This window comes from Cynocephalus volans, chromosome 17 (assembly GCF_027409185.1).
Source record: "Cynocephalus volans isolate mCynVol1 chromosome 17, mCynVol1.pri, whole genome shotgun sequence".
In the NCBI taxonomy this organism is placed as follows: domain Eukaryota; kingdom Metazoa; phylum Chordata; class Mammalia; order Dermoptera; family Cynocephalidae; genus Cynocephalus; species Cynocephalus volans.
In genome coordinates, this window is record NC_084476.1 from 7582295 (window position 1) to 7600385 (window position 18091).

An 18091-nucleotide genomic window follows, 5' to 3' on the forward strand; every position below is an offset into this window, starting at 1 on the left:
ATCACTAATTACAAGTTAATTAACAACATCACTAGTGATCGCTGTTCTACACTGACCACTTGCTCTGGCCAGGCTGTGTCCTAATCACTCTAATGTACATTGTCTTTTCTAATTCATGAGGCTCAGAGAGGCAGACAACTTGCCCAAGGTCACACAGCCTGGGAGAGGCAGGATCCAAATGCAGGTCTGCTGGATTCCGGAGCTCAGCTCCTGAGCACTGAGCCCACTCTGCGGCATTGTTATGTTTCCAAAGTGGTCTCACTCCTGAGCGTCAGGTAATCCCAGACGAAGGTAAGGCAAATGCTGTCCCCACTCACAGGTGAGACCAAGGCCCAGAGAGATCCCCTGGGAGGCCCTGTCCACCTGCTGCCAGTTCCAGAGCTCTGTGTCCTGGGCCCTCACCTGCTGTCCTCTTGCAGGGCACGGCCCTCACGGCTCCAGGAAATGTGGGGTGGGGGGTACCCAGACGCTGAGCAGGTGACCTTCACCTCCACACCCTGAGAGAAGCGCTGGGACCTGGTGTGGATGCTGACCTGTGGGGCCTCTGTGGCCCAAAGAGTGGACAGGTGGGGAAGAGCCAGTCAGAGCAGCCCTGCAGTCCCAAGTACCAGCCCCCAGCCCCCACCTCCTGTCCCTCCCTACAGCCACAGGTGGGCAAGACAGGGGAAGCAAGGGCCGCAAAGGGCCTAAATCCCTCCAAATGGCTTGCCTGGGAAGTGGGGTAGACCAGGCAGCTGCCCAAGCACATCCGTAGGCCACATGGGGAGCTGATCTCCCAACACTCCCCAGCCTGGGAGCCTCGTGCTCCCTGAATCTCTGCTCTGAGCTGAGCACCTCCCAGAGGCTTCAGGAGATGTCAGGCAGCTGTTAGGACTGAGGACAGCCCTCGTCTCCAGTGACCTGGAGGTGGGCCCCAAGGCCTGCCCTGGTATTGGTCCCAAACTTGGGTTCTACCCTGGTCCTTTGAAATCTTACAGGACAATGACTTGTCAAGCTTAAACACAGCTAATGGGGCAGCTCATCTAGAAACAGCCAACAGAAAACACTAAAAGGGCTGATGTTGCTGCCAGAGACAATGTCTAAACAGCGAGATGGACTGATGAGCTTCTGCGGTACATGCTAGGTGCGTGTTGAATTAGGGGCAGCAGGAAGAGCCTCACCTCGCACCAGGAGCCAGACAGATGACCTTGTGACTCCGTTGGCATTGCTGGCCACGCACTGGTACCACCCGCTGTCACTAGAGACAACGCCGCTGACCTCCAGGGACAGGTTGGCCAGTTGGGTGACTCGGCCCGTCGAAGCCGGCAGGACTCGCCAGTCCCGGACCCATGTGAGGTTGTAGGGGGCCTCACCTAGGACCTGGCAGGACAGGATGGCAGTCTCCCCCAGGGACACGGTCACGTTGGGGGCAGGGACCAGCTGCGGTGGGGGGTCTGCAGGGACATGAGCACAGGAGGGACTCAGGGGCTGAGGTGGGGGAGGGGCTGCCCTGCAGGCCCTGGTGGGGTCCAGACTCTGGGACCCTGTGCCACCCCCAACCTCGAGGCACGGGTCGGCCCGTAACATATTGCTGTGGACACATCAGCTGGCAGAGTGGCTAAGCAGCATCTGCTCACCATCTCAGAGGGCGGCGGCACCCAGGGGAGGTCTCCTTTCCTCACTGCCACCATGCACCCTCCAGGGCTGCAGGGCACGTGCATGCGTTCCAAATGACAGCCAGCTAAGATGTCTAACAAGCCCCACACCACTCATCATAGCCTTTGAGCCAATAATTCCACCCTTGGAAATCACCAGCAAGAGAGAAAGCATAATGTGCTCAAACTATTCTATGCACAGTAGCAGGGCTATTCGCAGCTGCCAAAATTTAGAAATAAGGCCACTGCCCCAAAGGAGGGAAGAGCTAAGAAAACCACTATCTGGATAGCAAAAAGCCATGAGAAGTGACAAGATCAGAGACAGCCTAACCTAGGGACGAAGGCCTGAGATCCAGCAGGGAAAAACTGGATCCGATGGTGACGGTGACGTTCAGCCAGTAACGGTGACGTCCAAGCACATGTACGGTCCACAAGAGCGTTTGAGCTCTGCAGCCACCAGAAACGCTATTATAGAAACTAACTGGAAATGACATTCTGGGGCAAATGGGGAAATATGACTATGAACAAAATTAAATACTATGAAGGCATTATTGTTCATTTTACTGGGTATAATCACAGGACCTCTATTATACAGGAAAACTCTACTTTTTTTAGAGATACGTACTAAAATATCAGGTTACCTACAATTTAGCTTAAAATACATTAGCAAAAAAGAGGAAAAGCAAATACAGCAAAATCTTAGCAACTGTTAGCTCTAAGTAATGTTTGTACCAGTTTCCTTAAACCATTCTACTTTTCTGTACCATGATTCATAAAAAGTCAAATTTCATTAATGCCATAGAAGCATATATGATGACTGCTATATTGTTAGATGATAAAAAAAAAAAATCAGGTTGGTGTAAGCATCTATATTATCCCATTAAAAAAAAAAATGCTTACATAGGAAAAGGTCTGGGAGAAAGTAAATCAAAACGGAAGAATGCAGGAACTGCACATTATTTTGACCTTTCTGCTCGCTTGTATTTTCCAGTCTTCCCACAAGGCGCAGGAGCAGTATTTTGTAATTGAACGTGGAGTGGCTAATCATTCCATGTTCACTGCATTCCTTTCCCCCTCCACAAACCAGCTTAGGTTCATAATTTCAAAAATAAAGCCAATTTCATTTTGAGGCTGTCTGTGGCATTTCCAGCCTTCCTGAGCTCGACAGTGCTATCCTTGCAGGGGCCTGCAGGCATTAGGGGTCAGGACCAAGAGATGGACAGTGACCTCTGAAAAGGCCCGGGTATCTGGCCAAGCCCCAAAGGCCAAACCAAGAAGTCGGGGTGGGATTAAGGCAGTCAGGCAGGTGTGACCCAAGCCAGGGTTCTCAACCTTCCAAGTGAAGCCCACAGGCCATTCCTGGGGGAGACAGCCCCACACGGGGGGTCAGCAGGGGCGGCAAGACTCTGGATGATGGAGAAGCCCCAGCAGCTGGCTGGCTGGTGCACGACCCTGCAGAAGGAGACCGGCTAGGAGGTGACCCTAGGGGGAAGAATCTAGGCAGAGGGTGGGAGGGGTATGCAGAGGGGTCCCCAGGGGCAGACCTGTGACGACAAGCTGGGCCTTTGCTCGTCCAGTGCCAGCCCTGCTGGCCGCCATACACTCGTACGTGCCTTCCTCGGCCTTGGAGGCCCGCGGGATCTCCCAGCTGCTGTTTCCTGACTCCCTGCAAACAGAGAACAGCAGGAGAATCACAACCACACGGCCCCAGTCAGGGTCCCCCCAGCCTCATCTGGCCCTCGGGGCCTCCACTCCCCTGAATCCTGCCCAGAGGGGAGATGGGGGCAGCCAAGGACATGCAAATCCCATGACATGCTGTGTGACTTTGAGCAAGTCACTTCCCCTTGCTGAGCCCTGGACTCCCATCCATAAGAGAGAGCATCTTCGAGGTCCCTCCTGCCCTGACCCCATGGAGCTGAGAAAGGCCCACGGCTCCTTCCCAGGCTGGTGACCCAGCAGTGGTGGCGGTCTCGGGGACGCACTCTCGTCCATCCCTGGCCTCCCTGAAGGTGTTTGTGCTGGGCAGCCCCGGAGGACAATATGACCAGGACAAAGTTCCCTCTCCTGCCACCCACTCCTCTGTGGTCCCTCCAGGGCATCAGGATCCTGGGAGCCCTGTGGCTGGGTACAACCAGCCAGCATCGGCCACTCACTGTAAATGCCTTTCCTCGCCCAGCCTGGCTCCATCCCGCCACAGCTGTAGCCGGAAGGGGAGGGCACTGTGCACAGAGCAGGAGACCAGCAGGGGCTGGTGCAGGTAGCCGTGGATCCTGGGGGGCATGCTGACCAGGGGGGCGCCTGTGGGCAAGGACCAGCCTTCAGAATTCCTCCCAGCCACCCCCCACAGCCTACCCTCACCACACCCAGCAGCACAGAGACCACAGGGGTGAACCAGGAGCCAGAAGGCTGGAGATTCAATCCCCAGCTCCACCGTTAGGTGGAACTGAAAGCAGGTCACTTCACCTCTCTAACTCTCAGTTTCCACCTCTGAAAAATCGGGGTAATCACGGTACAATGTTGAGGTCTCATCATGTTGTTTGGAGGAGCTGGTGAGAAGTGGCATGTGGAAGACACTTGGCATCATGCCTGGGCATCGTGAGCTCCACTAATTTTAGCTCATGTCGCCTGTGTGGTTTATGACAAGGCTGTTTAACTCAAGCCTGGCCAGGAGGGACCAGCCCCTTCCCACCAGTGTCTCGACTGTATGGGACTGTATTTCATCAGTTCTGAAATCCGATGAAAAGCTACCCAGACTGGGATGGGGCTCCCCAGGGGAGTGGGTGGGGCTGTGTAACTGCCCCATCTGCCCAGAGGGCCAGTTTTATCCAAAAAAAGGGAAGTCCTTTCCTTTAAAAATAAGCATAGTTGGAGCATGGCTGTAAATGCAAAATTCACACGCATTTTTGAGATAATAAAAGAGACTTCAACGAAATCTCACAGCTTGTGATGAGTCCCTTGGGGCCCCCGTCAGACACACTGCCCCCCTCATCAAACCCTGGTCTTGGGGTGACCCATTCTCTTTCCTTGGCTATTGGAATTACTTCAGCAGAGAAGTCTGAGAAGTCCCCGTCTGTGCTGGGTGATCCTGGGTGTGTGCTCAACCTCTGTGCCGCCCTCTCCCCGTCCCCAACAGAGCGAGAGGGGCCGGCAGAGATGCTCCAAGGGTGAGACAATGTGCCAGACCTCCTCGAGCACAGAGCTGGGGGTGGGGTGGGCGGTGGTGACATCATGCTGCAGGCTGCCTGCCACGTCCCAGGGGAGAGGGGTGTCAGGCCATCCAGCCACGTCCTCAGCTGTGTGCAAAGCAACTGCCACTCACCCACACACACTGGAAGCCTCTGCCAGACCAGCTCGGGCTCCCCGCTTCCATGAGCTGAAAGGGCCCAGGGACCCCAGACCCACACCTCTTATCTCCAAACCCAGAGCCTCCTGCTCTAAGGCAAAATCCCAGCTTCCCAGACCCAGAAGGTCAGGGAAGAAGCAAAACCCAAACAACACCCTCCCCCCACCCCAGCTTAATCTAGAGCTGAGACCAAAAGCCAGAGCTCAACTGCAAACTTTTGGATCCATCTGAAAGAACAGGAGAAAGAAGACAGAGGCCGTTATTGCCCCTGCTGAAATTCCTTCCTGAAAGTTCCTCTTCCGAGCTGTAAAGTCCAAAGGAAGAGAGGCCCAGGAACCACAGCAGGGGAGTGGAGGCCAGGAGGCTGGAAAGCAGAGGTCCCCAGCTCCCCCACCCAGCCCTGCCCTGTCCCACCTCCTCAACTTCCTCCACCCCACCGCAGGCATCGTGGCCACCACAGCCAGTCTCAGGAGCCGGTCCCCCCTCTCCACCCCGCTCCCTATTTGAAGTGGACAGAGGAGGAAGCTCCTCGCTGAGATGCCCCACAGAGAAGTGCTGGGATGTCAATGACATCCACCTCTGTGAACTCCTCCCGGGCCACCTCCCAGGGAAGGGGGTTAGCGAGCAGGAGTTAGACGATGAGCCCAGTGAGGAGCCCGTATGGCCGGTGAGCCCAGACATGCCCTGCTAGGACCAGAGGCAGACTTGGAAAACCAAAGGCTCCACCTGCCCTCTGGGGGCTTCTGACCTGGATGATGAGACCTCAGAGACACATGGGACACCAGTAAAAAGCCACACATATGGGAACCAACACAGCATAACCATAGGTGGGATGACAAAATGACATAAAGGTCCACAACTCTCATGCCCTGAGTGCGGCCTCTGAGCACCCAAGGGCTGTCCCATGGTGTGCACCAGCTTATGGAGCCTTCAGAGCAACCCTGTGAGGCGGGCAGTCTCAGTTTCCTCATCTATAAAATGGGAGACAACTCAGAACTTCTGCAAGCGTTCAGTGAGCTAGTGCATGGCAAGTGCTTGGCCTAGGACCAGCCCATGGAAAGTGCTCAGAATGTTGACCAGGACTAGTAGTGCCATGATGATGACTATAACAGTGGCTATGACTATGGAAGAGCAAACACCCACGTCTGCCCCACCTGCTGCTGTGTCTACAGTACCTAGCACCATGACTGACACATAGCAGACACTCAAAATGAATATTAGAGAGACGGATGGATGGGTGGATGGATGGGTAGGTGGATGGATTGATGGGTGGATGAATGGGTAGGTGGATGGATGGATGTGTGGATGGATGGGTAGGTGGATGGATGGATGGGTGGATGAATGGGTAGGTGGATGGATGGATGGGTGGATGAATGGGTACATGGATGGATGGATGGGTGGATGGATGGGTGGATGAATGGGCAGGTGGATGGATGGATGGGTGGATGAATGGGTAGGTGGATGAGTGGGTGGATGAATGAATGTGTAGGTGGGTGGATGGATGGGTGGATGAATGGGCAGGTGGATGGATGGATGGGTGGATGGATGGATGGATGGATGGATGAATGGGCAGGTGGATGGATGGATGGGTGGATGGGTGGATGAATGGGTAGGTGGATGGGTAGACAGAGGGTAGATGGACAGGTATTTGACTCTTCTAAATCCTTGAGCTGAGGGCCTCACCTGAAGCATCTTGATTTCTACTAGGCTTAATAAGGAATAGCTGTCCATAGAAACTTAATGAACAAACATTTCGTAATCTAACCTTCCGGGTTTCCAGGAAGAAATGGGACTCTGAGTGAGCTGGAGAGATGGGGGACAAAAGAGCCAACCACTTACCTGGGGCCACCTCACTGTAAGAAACTCCAGAGACACGAAGGAGGGGATTTCCCTCATGGTCCTCGCCTTTCACCTTGAGGTAGAAGCGCTCCTTGGGGGTGAGGAAGGGAGGCCCGCCCCACAGCTGATGGGTGGATCCATTGGAGAGGGATCTCATGGGCAAAGTCAGGAGGGGCCGCCCCGAGCTGTGTGAGAGCTCCACCGAGTCTAGGCGGCCAGGTGCCTGCAGGCCCGTGGAGTTGATCACCAGGGAGATAGGCACCCCTGCAGAGGGGAGGGTGAGGAACGAGGTGCTGGCATCTGTGACGGGCTCCACGGTCCTCCTCAAGCAGGGGCCCTGAGACCACACCTGCAGGACCCAGGCTGCTTGGCCCTTTCACCCACTCCCCCACCTTCTCTACCCACGCCCGTGCCAACCAATGCTGGGGGTGGGATGGGGAGAGAGGGGACCTTGCTGCTGTCCGTGGTCCTGAAATGCCACTGTCCATCCAACCTGTTGCTTCCCAGTGGCCGCATCACCTCCATCTCTGCAGACTTGGACTCTCATGGGGTAGAACTGGGAAGGGCCACGTCTCTCCACCCCTGCCCCATTAACTCTGGTGCTGACCATCATCAGGCTCTGGAGAATGGCCTCAGATGAAGTGTCCACTCTGGTTTGGGGACACTATGACTCCTGCCCAACCTCTCCCCATGCTCAGCTTTTCTCTGGTTTCCCTTTCTATCTTGATGGAAATGTGGTGCTTTTCACACCATCCTGAAAGAGGGAGAACTGGACTCAGGTTTCATAATTTCCTTAGTGGACTTGGGAACTTTGGTCAGGTCTCTCCCTTTTTGAACTGTTGTTAATTTTTTCTCTCTCAGAGATCATAAACTAGGTGCCTGTGGGTGTGGTTGGTGTGGTCCATGAAATGCCTTAAAATTTTTGAAGAAACACTGAACAATCTGGAAAGGGCATGTAAAAATCTAGAAGTCCAGATTTGATTGAAAAATCAAGCTTGTCAATGCTGGGCCCCCTTCCACGTCGCCACAATCAGCCAATGACATGCAGCAGCTGCTTCCTGTGGTCCAGGCATCTACTATCGAGTTAGCCACAGTCTCTGCCACTCCGTGATGTCCCCAGCACTGAGGCCAAGTGTCAATCACTATTTATCATTTGCAATTGCCCTGCTGTTTCTCTTTAAGAAAAAAAAAAGTATTGACTCACATCCTTATCAAAATCAGAAACCCAAGAGAGTCACAGGTGACCTCCTCTGCCCACTTCTACTTGAGACTGGCCCTTGGGATAGGCCAGTTTTCAGTCCCCACTCTAGCACTGCATTTAGGATTACTTTTCTCTCTGGCTTTAGAGCCGGACCAGAGTTTCCCCACTTCTCCCCCTTGCTGCTGTTGGCAAAGCGACCACAAAATGAGTAAGCAGCCCCTTTTCCACTTTAAAGACATTACCACTGGTCCTGGCACGGAAACTAACAAGGGCTGACAAGAATAACAAACATGAGAGAAGATAAAGATTTGAAAGAAAGCCCTAACTAAGGGTCCAGCTTGCACTATTTTTGGCCACTATTCAGTGTCCAGAGTCTGCCCAACCTGGACGAGGCCCCTCTCAGTCTCTCTTCTGAGATGGTCTCAGCAAAATCCTCTGAATGGCCCCATGGTGAGGAACTATATTTTCCAGACTATAAATTGGGACCCCTGATCTGACAAACAGTGGTATTCACTGGCCTGGAGCCCAGGCAGCCCCGGGGCCCAGGCTTCTCCAGGTGAAATAGCATGGGACACACAGACATCCTCAGGCCCTGGTGGGCAACTTCCAGAGGAAAAACTGACCCCATGTCTCCACCTGCCACATCCTCCCAGGCCACTCCAGCTCACTAGCAGCTGCTCTGTTATTGAGCCAGCCTGATTTCCACTGGAAAACTGAAGTGGGACACTAGACAGACACGTTTTGACAAAAAGAAAGAAGAGGTGAAGTCAGTGATAAAGGGGACAACATAAGGGTCCTGGAGGCCATGGGTGGCAGGGAGGATATTCTAAAGGTGAATATCATGATGTCACCTGGGCCAGGGTTGAAGGAGAGAACACTGGCCCGGGAACTCACTGGGGTCTGGGAGAACGACCTGCCTTAGCCTCTGCAGGGCCCTTTCCACGGTCACACACAGTCGAGCCTGCCCCCAGACCTCCCACCATGTCCCAAAGCCAAGCCCGTCTCTTCAGAGGGTGGCTCAGCCTCGTGCGCAGTGTCAGGAGCACTGTACCTTGCAAGGGCCACTCGATGGTGTGGTTGAGGTCCAGAGACGGCTGCGTGGAGAAGCCAGCCCGGAAGTCGATGCTACTGATGCCCGTGATTCTCACTGAGTGGCGGCCGCTGCTATAGACCTAGCACAGGCCCAGGCTCCGCATCACCAGAGTATCAGACCCCAGCACCCCAGCTCCAGGACAGGAGGCAACTGCCCCGACCTGGCCCCGCGTCAGCAGCTGGAATTCTTCTGCCTTTGCAGACACGTGGGCAACTTGCCTGTTCCCGGGGGCCCAGCACAAGGCTCCCCAAATGAAGTAGCAGAAGCCCCAGCTCACAACCCCAAGCTGAGCAGGACTCCTGAAGCTGTGCTCTGCCTCTCAGCTCTCCCCAGTCCCCTGAAGGCCCTGTCTGTCCCCTGCATGTCTAACTCCCTGTCTTGCCTGCCCCATCAGCATGACAGCTCTGGGCTCAAAGGTGCTCAGAGTTTGAAGGGCAGGTGGTCCGTGCTGCCACTCCACCTGCAGCAGCTAGCATGGTGCTTGGCACACAGCAGGTGCTCAGTAAGTGTTTGCCAGGTTAGCAGGAGCTTACACTTTCCACAGCAGCAGCCTGCCCCATCCCAGAATGTTCAGTTAGGGTCCGAGCCTGCCTCCAGTCCCTGACCTGCAGCACCTTGCAGATGACAGCAGGCCCCACTCCCCCGGCCAGTCCTGTCCCTCTGAGCTGTCCCTCAAAGTTACCCTTGCTTCTTTGACACATTCTTCATAGGACAGGGTTCTGAGTCATGCCAGCTCAGTTACCCATTTATGAACACTGCAGTCATTTTTCAAGTCTTTCTTAAACGTTCTCTAACTAACCCCAAACCACTCCACTTCCTCTCACTGGTGCAAAGCAGAAGGCCCCTCCTCTGTCCTTGACCCTTTACTTCTCTTGATACGCCCACAGCACCACCACACCATAGCCCTCAGCTTCCCAAGGCCCTAGGCTCCCCAGGGCAAGCAGGAGGGAGATGCTTGCAGCTCGGTGAAGCTGGTCTCTCCCACCCGCCACCGCAACCCTGTGCCCCCTACCTTGATGGACCACAGCCCAGGGTGCTCAGGCTTAAAAGCCACAACCTTGGCCGAGTCAGGGATGTTGAGGAGTACATTGAGGCCTTCGTCCTTCTGCAGGATCTTTCCTGTGGAAGCCCCAAGGACTGCTCAGTCCTGACACTTCCCTGGGGGTGACAGGGGTCCCTTCCTGTCCAGGAACCCACAACCCACCAAACACCAGTCTCAGGTTTCCCAGGAAGTGACAAGAGGGCCTTTGGCATCCTCAGGCCCCCACCTTATTCCGCACTCCACCCTCATCGCTCCCCAGGTGTGGGCTGAACACCTGGACTCTGGACCTGCTATTCATGACATCCTCAGAGCATCGTAGGCCAGGTGACCTTGCCCAAATAACACTGACCCTGCTTCTCTGTTGACTTTGACAAGTACTGCACTTCCCTGGGCCCCAGCTCCCCATCTATACAATTGCTAGGAACCCTTCCCACCGTGAGAATCTACTGAGCCAATATTGGGAAAGCCCAGTGAGAGCCTCACAGGCCTGGGGCCTCCGCCACTTTCACTCCCGTTGCTTGGCTGCCACCAGCCTCCCTGCTCCCTTGCCCACCACAGCACCCTTTCTGCTCTCCACTTGGTGTCCTCCCCCACTTCCTTATTCCTGGGGCCTTGTGTCTGAACCTCCTGCCACCTGGGTCTCTTTCTTTTTCCCATCCTGGGCTTCCAGCTTGGTCTTGGGGCCGAAAAGGAGTCCAGCCCCAGAGTGGCACATACCCAACGGGTCTCTGACTTCGATCTCAGGCCCTGGCCCACTCAATGAGATGGTGACCTCCTTCAGGCTGGGGTCAAAGGGGAGTCTCCATGTGTGCTCGCCCTCTTGCTCTTGGTCCGTGAATAACAGGTGCACCTTGGAGACTTGGATTGCTGACTCCACCCACCTCAGTACCTGGGAGGAAAGTGTGAGAATCTGATGCCAGCAGGTGCCCATAGCGTCTTGCTTGTGTCTGGCCCACCTGAAGCAGGTCCCTAACCAGCTGCCAGCTGTATTCAGAATCTGGTCTCTCCCCCACAGGCTTTAGGATACAAGTTGTCCAGGTCACCCAAGGCCACCCCACTCCTGGCTGTCCAACACCAGCCCCGATTCACACATTGTTACCCTCCGGGCTTCTGTGGGCTCTGAGCTGTGATGCATCCAGAGGACTCAGCTTGGACGGAAGGAGCGAGGGATGTCCATTTGCTGGGAAGAATCTTCCCCACCTGCTCCACCTGGTCAATTTCTATGGCACCCATCACTTCCCCCAGGAGGCCCTCTCAGTGCCTCTTACACATGCAGATCTGGAATCTCCTCCAGACCCCTGTAGTTCACGACCGCCCCCCAGGGCCTCAGACTGTGCTCCCACCAGGTGCCGTGTTCTCTGAGCAAGACTGAGACAACCTGCTGCCAACACTCTGAGTCACCCAATCCACACAAGTGAGGAATTAGTGGACAGAATTTTCACAATGCTGAGAAATCTTAAATACCTGCTTTCTATAATTGCTATTCATTCTAAAATCTTACACATTTTGGGCAAGTCCCATTGAGAATCAGGTAAAAGGTAAAGACCTTCTGCCTAGAATAGTATATCACTTGGGGACACATTTAGGGTACAATTTCAGGGGGTTATCAAACTCGCTCAAAAACATCCCCCCACCAATGAATGTATAGACCCTTGATCTAGTCTGAGATGGTATCTCATTGAGTACAAAATTATTTGGTTTCTCCAGTTCCTTACCATATCCTTCAAGACCGTATGTTCTGTGGCCCTGGCCACCTGTCCAAGCTAACCCAAGGTCACAGTGCCACTATGACTACGCTGGGTGCGCTGGGCCCCCACACCTCCCCATGCTGGGTGCGCTGGGCCCCCACACCTCCCCATGCTGGCTACGCTGGGCCCCCACACCTCCCCAGGCAGCCCCCACCCACACGTGCCGTTCTCTTTGCACGAATGCCCTGCCCCCTCCTCATCAACCAACTCCTGCTTTGTCTTCACCTGTCAGCTTGAAGGGCCTCTCCAATCCCGAGCAGGCTCTGTCTGCTCCCTGCTACATATTTCTCTGCAGCGCTCTGCACCCCAGTCGTTCACACTTATTAGATTCATGCCTCTCTTCCCTACTGGCCTGAGAGCTCCATGGGGGCAGAGACCCACGTGTCTCAGCCACGAACTCTCTGGCCGGCCCAGAGCAGGTGCTCAGGAAGCGCTTATTCACTGTGGGTGAGTATCGTAGGACATGCGCCTCCTGAACAGGGCCACCAGGTTCACCATAGGTCCACCTCTCAGATGTCACTCAGTCCTGCTCCCTTCCCCAGCTCACGCTTCCTCTTTTGCAATAGCCACATCTCCCAGGTTCCAGTGAGGAAACCAGTAAAGAGGGAGAGGAAAAGGGCCTTCATGTCTGGACCTTCTCTTTCCAGGCCAAGTTACTCAAGAATTGTCCTGTGCAGACCCTAAAACTGAAAGAAAATGCGCCAGATGAACCTGGCTGTACAGATTGGCACCATAACCACAGAGAGAAAAGTGAATCCGAGTGAATTCAGAACCCAGAGGCTCAACTAGACTTTCTCGGAGGGAGGTACCCTGAGGACAAAATGAACTACAAAGAAATCTTTCCTTAGTAGTTGTCAGGTGGCAGAACTGTCAGCACTGTGGTTTTGAAGCTATTTTATGTATCTTACAGGATAAAGCAAATAAGCAAAAATGTTAGCATTTTCTGAATCAAGATTTCCTCTTATAATTAAATATGAGAAAGCTGCAAGTGTATAATCAAATAAACTAACTAAAAAATCTGCAATGTGAAATCTGAATTAGAAGTAGTATAAATGTTCTTTTTTTTTTTTTTTTTTTTGACTGGTAAGGGGATCGCAATCTTCAGCACGGTGTGGTCCGCACCACGCTCAGCCAGTGAGTGCACTGGCCATCCCTATATAGGACCCGAACCCACGGCCTTAGTGCTCCCAGAGTTGCACTCTCTTGAGTGAGCCACGGGGCTGGCCCAGTATAAATGTTCTTGATGACAGAAAGATAGATAAGAAGGAATGATGTCCCCAAATCTCAATACCAGTGATCACTCCTACTACCCAGATTTTGGTTTCTAAATACCATTCCCCACTAGGGTTCCTTGGATAAATGACTAATTCCAGGTCTGGGGCAGGCGATTTTTAAGGTAAGCCTGGGACAACTGGTTATTCCATAAGACAAAGATGTTCTCAAAGACTAGTGGAGACATATCAAGAGGATACAGGAACCAGCCTGAAGGAGCTCCCACTGGCTAAATCTGGGAAAACTTGAGCCTGAAAAAGAATAATAACTGTAATCAACTGAAACATACTGAATTACATAACCCCTGTCCCATAACAGTACTCAAAAAAGAGAAAGCAAAATTCAAAACAGTAAAACCTTAGTTGCCACCACTGAAGATGACTTCTTAATTAAAGAGAAAAAACTAAATGTGATTCCTGCTTTTTCAATAGAAATTGTACTTGAGAGAAACCAAATAATCCCTTCTGATGAGCAAAAGTTCTTGGAAGAATGTCCACTAATAAATGTGGAAAGAATGATGCAATTAGGAAATCATCATTTTGCAACCCCTAATAAAATAATCGTTTTAGGCAAGAATCCTCTGTGGATGCTAAAACCACAGATGAAAGGTTGATGGGGAAACTGAATGTTCGCTTGGAGACGGAGCGTTATCCCACAGAGCACTTGAGTCATAAATGGAAAAGCACGGCTGCACAATGTGCAGAGCTGGCTGTCGCCACCTTAACTCAGCAAACAAACTTACCATCAGTAACAGGAGGACAGGCGGACATTATCTGCCTCCTGATATGAGACAAGAGAAAATACACACAGCACCAGCTCTGACATCTTCCTGCCAAACTGTCAGCCTTCCTCTAATCAGCCCTTCAGACTAACCCAGTTTAGGGGGACTATCGGGGAAAAAAGAAAAAGTTAATAATAACAGAAGGAAACAATCTCATGAACCCAGAACACGAGACATGGTACAAATCAATGCCTCTTCAACAACTTAGTGCCATGAAAAGACAGTAGACAACTCCGGATTTAAGGGACTTAATAGACCTAAGAACCAAATGAGAGGCACAGCACTTGATTAAGTCCTCATTGGACAAAGACTGTTATAAAAGACATTTGGGGGATAATTCAGGAAAAGCGGGTTTGTTTTTGTTTTGCAGCTGGCTGGTATCGGGATCTGAAACCTTGACCTTGATGCTATAACACAATGAGGGAAATCTGAATACAGACTGGGTATAAGATGATACTAGGAAACTCGTTTTAATTTTATTAGTGATATTATGGATTACGGTGGAGACCATCTTTTTTTTAAAAAAGTCTGGATAAGGTATCATAGTTCAGTAAAAGGCATAGAGAGATAGATAAAGCAAGGAGAGCAAAAATGTTAACAATTGTTGAATTGAGTTGGTAGGTACGTTGCTTTGGCTTTTCAACATCCTTGAGATTTTTCAGAGTAAGTTTAAGTAAAAGTCACCTACAAATAACGAGTATGCCGTGACTTTAACACATCCCTGAGCAAGCACAGTGGTATGCTGTTGCTTGCCAGCCCCACTCATCTCGAAATGCCTTCGTGGAATGCTGTTTGAAGAAAAAGTGCGAAGCCACGTTCAGCCTCAATTAGAAGGGTTCTGTGATTGACCAGCGATGCCTGCCATGGGTATGGGATTAGGAAGTGGTGCTTGTCTGCTACCTCTCGGCCTTCCTTGCTCCAAATCATAGTTCTTCAGCTCTGCCTACCATGGGGTCGTCCACAGAAGGAAACAGGAAAAGAAGAGATTTGGAAGAATTGCCTGAGATTGAGGAAATGAATATGTTTTGCTCAGACTGAGCTGGAGCCCACGTGCCTAGAAGTTTATGGCTAGATTTCAGTTATCACAGAGTGAGAATTCTGTGTTCTAGAAACTCATCTGTTTTCACACTTGGAGCCACTTCATTCTTCTGTCTTGCCTAGCTTTCTAAGTAATGTGTCTCTTGAAAAAGTCCCACCTGTCTTGGCCAAGGAGTGGGGACAAAGTTCTTTGTCCACACAGTGGTGGACTGGAAAGGAGCAGCAGCCGAGGAGTCCCAGCTGGAGAGGTGGACAGAAGCTGGCCAAGTAAGGCAGGCAGCTCCCCCGACAGCACATAAGTAGCTCTGTGGCCACTGTCCTCTTCCCCTGGGGCCAGGCCTTGTCAGGGGTCAGGAGGGAGTTGTCACCGAGCAGAGCTGCTGAGAAGTGGTGGCAACACCAGCTGACAGTTACCCAGACAAGTCACACCTGGCACCGAGTTGCAACTGCCCTTACAAGCTCCTTCTAGGATGTTCTGATGGAGGGACGATGCCCAGCAGTTCAGGCTACTGAATCAGAGAGAATTCTAGGACACATGACAGAAAGCCAGTGACCCCACCAGGAGGTGGCCTGCCCGCGGGGCTGCCCTGTAAGTACACGATCACTCAGGAGTTGGGGGAGCTGACCCTCTCGCCCACAGCAAGGCCAGACTCCCCGTATGGCCAGTCCTGGGGGCAAGGCCTTCTGGACCCTGTGATGTCTCTGGGGCTCCAAAGCGGAATCTGGGGAGCCTTCTGAGCAGAGAACCTTCATTAAGCAAGCTCAGTGTTTACTTGGCAAGGGCAATGGCTTCCAGATGTTAGCGGGGCTGGGGGCCTAGGAGCCAGCAATGCATCAGGGCTCATCTCTTTGTCACTGATGGGGAAAGAATGAAAGAATCTGGTGCTGCTACCCTGGCCAGATGGCTGCCGCTCGGCCCTTCACAGCAGACAAATCATCCCCAGAGGCTCCTCCCAGGACCCTTGACTGCCAGGGCAGCTGAGGAAGCAGAAAGGGGGAGCCAGGAGGCTGAACGGGTCTGGCAACCGCAGATTGGAAAAATGAGGGTGGATTCTGGACAGAAGAGGAAACTGCAGCCCAGAGAGGTTAAGAACTGTGCTCAAGGTCACACAGCAGGTAGGTGACAGAGCTGTAGTCTGAAGCCAGGCCTCTTGCCTTGGAGTCCGGGCCATAACCACTCCACCGCACCATCTCCCCCTAGGAAGCATCCAGGATGAAGTCATTTCTGGGCCTTTCCTGATCTGTTAATCAGAGCCACCTGGTCAGAACCTCCCTTGTCACCCCACACCCCACCCCCTACCCTTACTTTCTTAGAAGGCCGGTCGCCTTTCTCCTAGTTGATATGCAGAACGTGGGCAATTTGCCATTTGTACCTGCTGGTACTGTCCATGGGAAGGGTCCCCGTCCCCAGAACTGGCTGCGTTGGATATGTGTTGCAGGGCGGGAGAGGGGAGGGAGGCAGAGGAGAGCAAGAGGCCCAGGGCTCTCCCTGCAAAAATATGGAGGGGGGCTGGCCAGTTAGCCCTTTGGTTAGAGCTCAGCCTTGTAACACTAAGGTCAAGGGTTCAGTTCCCCATACCAGCCAGCCACCAAAACAAAAAGACAAAGAGGACTTCTCAGGATGATGGGAGGCTGCAGAATCATTGGGTTTGTCCAGCTCTTTTGCTCCTTCCTCACCCCAGCCCACACCACTGAGGCTGGTGACAGCACAGCGGGGGAAGCCTGTGGGAGGCTACGCTGGTGCAAGGGGGTTCCTGGACCTAAGTGTTGATCAACAATGCACACCTTTGGGACAGGCTCAAGGGGCCACACCACCTGTCTCTGACATGGCCCTTTGTCTGTTTAAGGATGGTAAAAACTCCAAATTACTCCTACCAGTGCAGGGAATCTTCACCCTCCTTTAGTTACCCTGGAACCTCAAAGGGGGTTCCTGGTACCAGTGAAGCCAACTCCACAACTGGAAAGAGGCAAATGCTCAAAATCAGGGAGGCCTAAGCACTGATGGATTGCCACCTCCACACCGAGCACCTCCAGCTGCACCTGGCACATAGCAGATGCTCAATAAACGAGGGGAAGAGAGAACGCAGAATGTTGTTCCTGCCACACTGGATGTACTTTGGAAAGCTAAAAGGACTAACCACCCATGCACTCTTTGGAGACTTTTGCAACATCTGCGTCCTTCTCCCAGCTAGAGCCCCCGTGGCATGGGTGAAGGCACTGTTCGCCTCTCTTGTGGGGGGCGGGAAAGGCGGTGACCATAGTCCTGGCTGCCCTAGACACTTTCCCAGGCTCGCTGAATGTCTGCAAACATCTGGAAGGGGCTAGGTCCAAAGCATTAAGCTAATGAACGACAGAGCTCTGTGTCCAGGAAGGAGAGGGATCCAGGCCCCTACCCAGATGCAGTCAATCCTGGCTATCAGCAGTCCCACTGAGTCAGATGCGTGCTGCCCAGCCAGACTCCCACGGCAGAAAGCTGGCACCACAGCCAGGAGCGGTGGATTCACCCAGGCTCGCTGCCCCACACCTGGACAAGACATCCTCCACCCTGCCCAGTTGCCCCCAGCAGGAACCCAGGTTTCAGGCCATTGCCCAGATAGGTCTCCCCTAAAGCAAGGATCAAGCCATCCCTCCCCTCTGAAATGCCTCACCCTCTCATGGGAGGCTCAGTGCCAGGGTAGGCTGACATGCCAAAAATAAAGCCTAATGTGTCACAGAGAACCCAAAACGCCATCTGTCAACAGGGAGTTAAGGCATGCTAATCTAAACACAGCTCTGGAAACTGCTCTCTTCAGTTCATAAACATACAATACATGACACTCTCTCCCAGAGGCAACAGCAGGGCTGGCTCAAGCCTGTGGCCGGCTTGGACATGCTCCTTTCACCTTCCTCCCCGCAGGGCCTCAGGCACCCCTCGTGTGTTCATTCGTCAGCTCTCCACCCAGCACCTGCTACGCTCTGGTAACGCAAGGTGCTGGGGATTTGGGGGCAGATGGGACTCACAACGGCCCAGCCCTTGGGGAGCTCACAGCTTAGTGACACTAAAGAATCTCACATTATAAAATTATAATTTTGTAAAGCAGCACAGGGAGCTGGGTGAGGA

The 18091-nt window shown here is 52.9% G+C and overlaps 1 protein-coding gene across 1 annotated transcript in view; it reads right to left on the reverse strand.

The window, feature by feature from the left end:
* Positions 1-18091, reverse strand: part of HMCN2 (hemicentin 2) — a 147134-nt gene that overhangs the window by 111453 nt on the left and 17590 nt on the right. Inside the window, exons 5-12 of the mRNA XM_063081964.1 lie at positions 10870-11041; positions 10123-10229; positions 9069-9189; positions 6817-7080; positions 3788-3932; positions 3179-3300; positions 1161-1433; positions 403-544 (exon numbers count right to left, since the gene is read on the reverse strand). Coding sequence (XP_062938034.1) covers positions 403-544; positions 1161-1433; positions 3179-3300; positions 3788-3932; positions 6817-7080; positions 9069-9189; positions 10123-10229; positions 10870-11041 — 1346 coding nt within the window. The remainder of the gene's footprint in view (positions 1-402; positions 545-1160; positions 1434-3178; positions 3301-3787; positions 3933-6816; positions 7081-9068; positions 9190-10122; positions 10230-10869; positions 11042-18091) is intronic.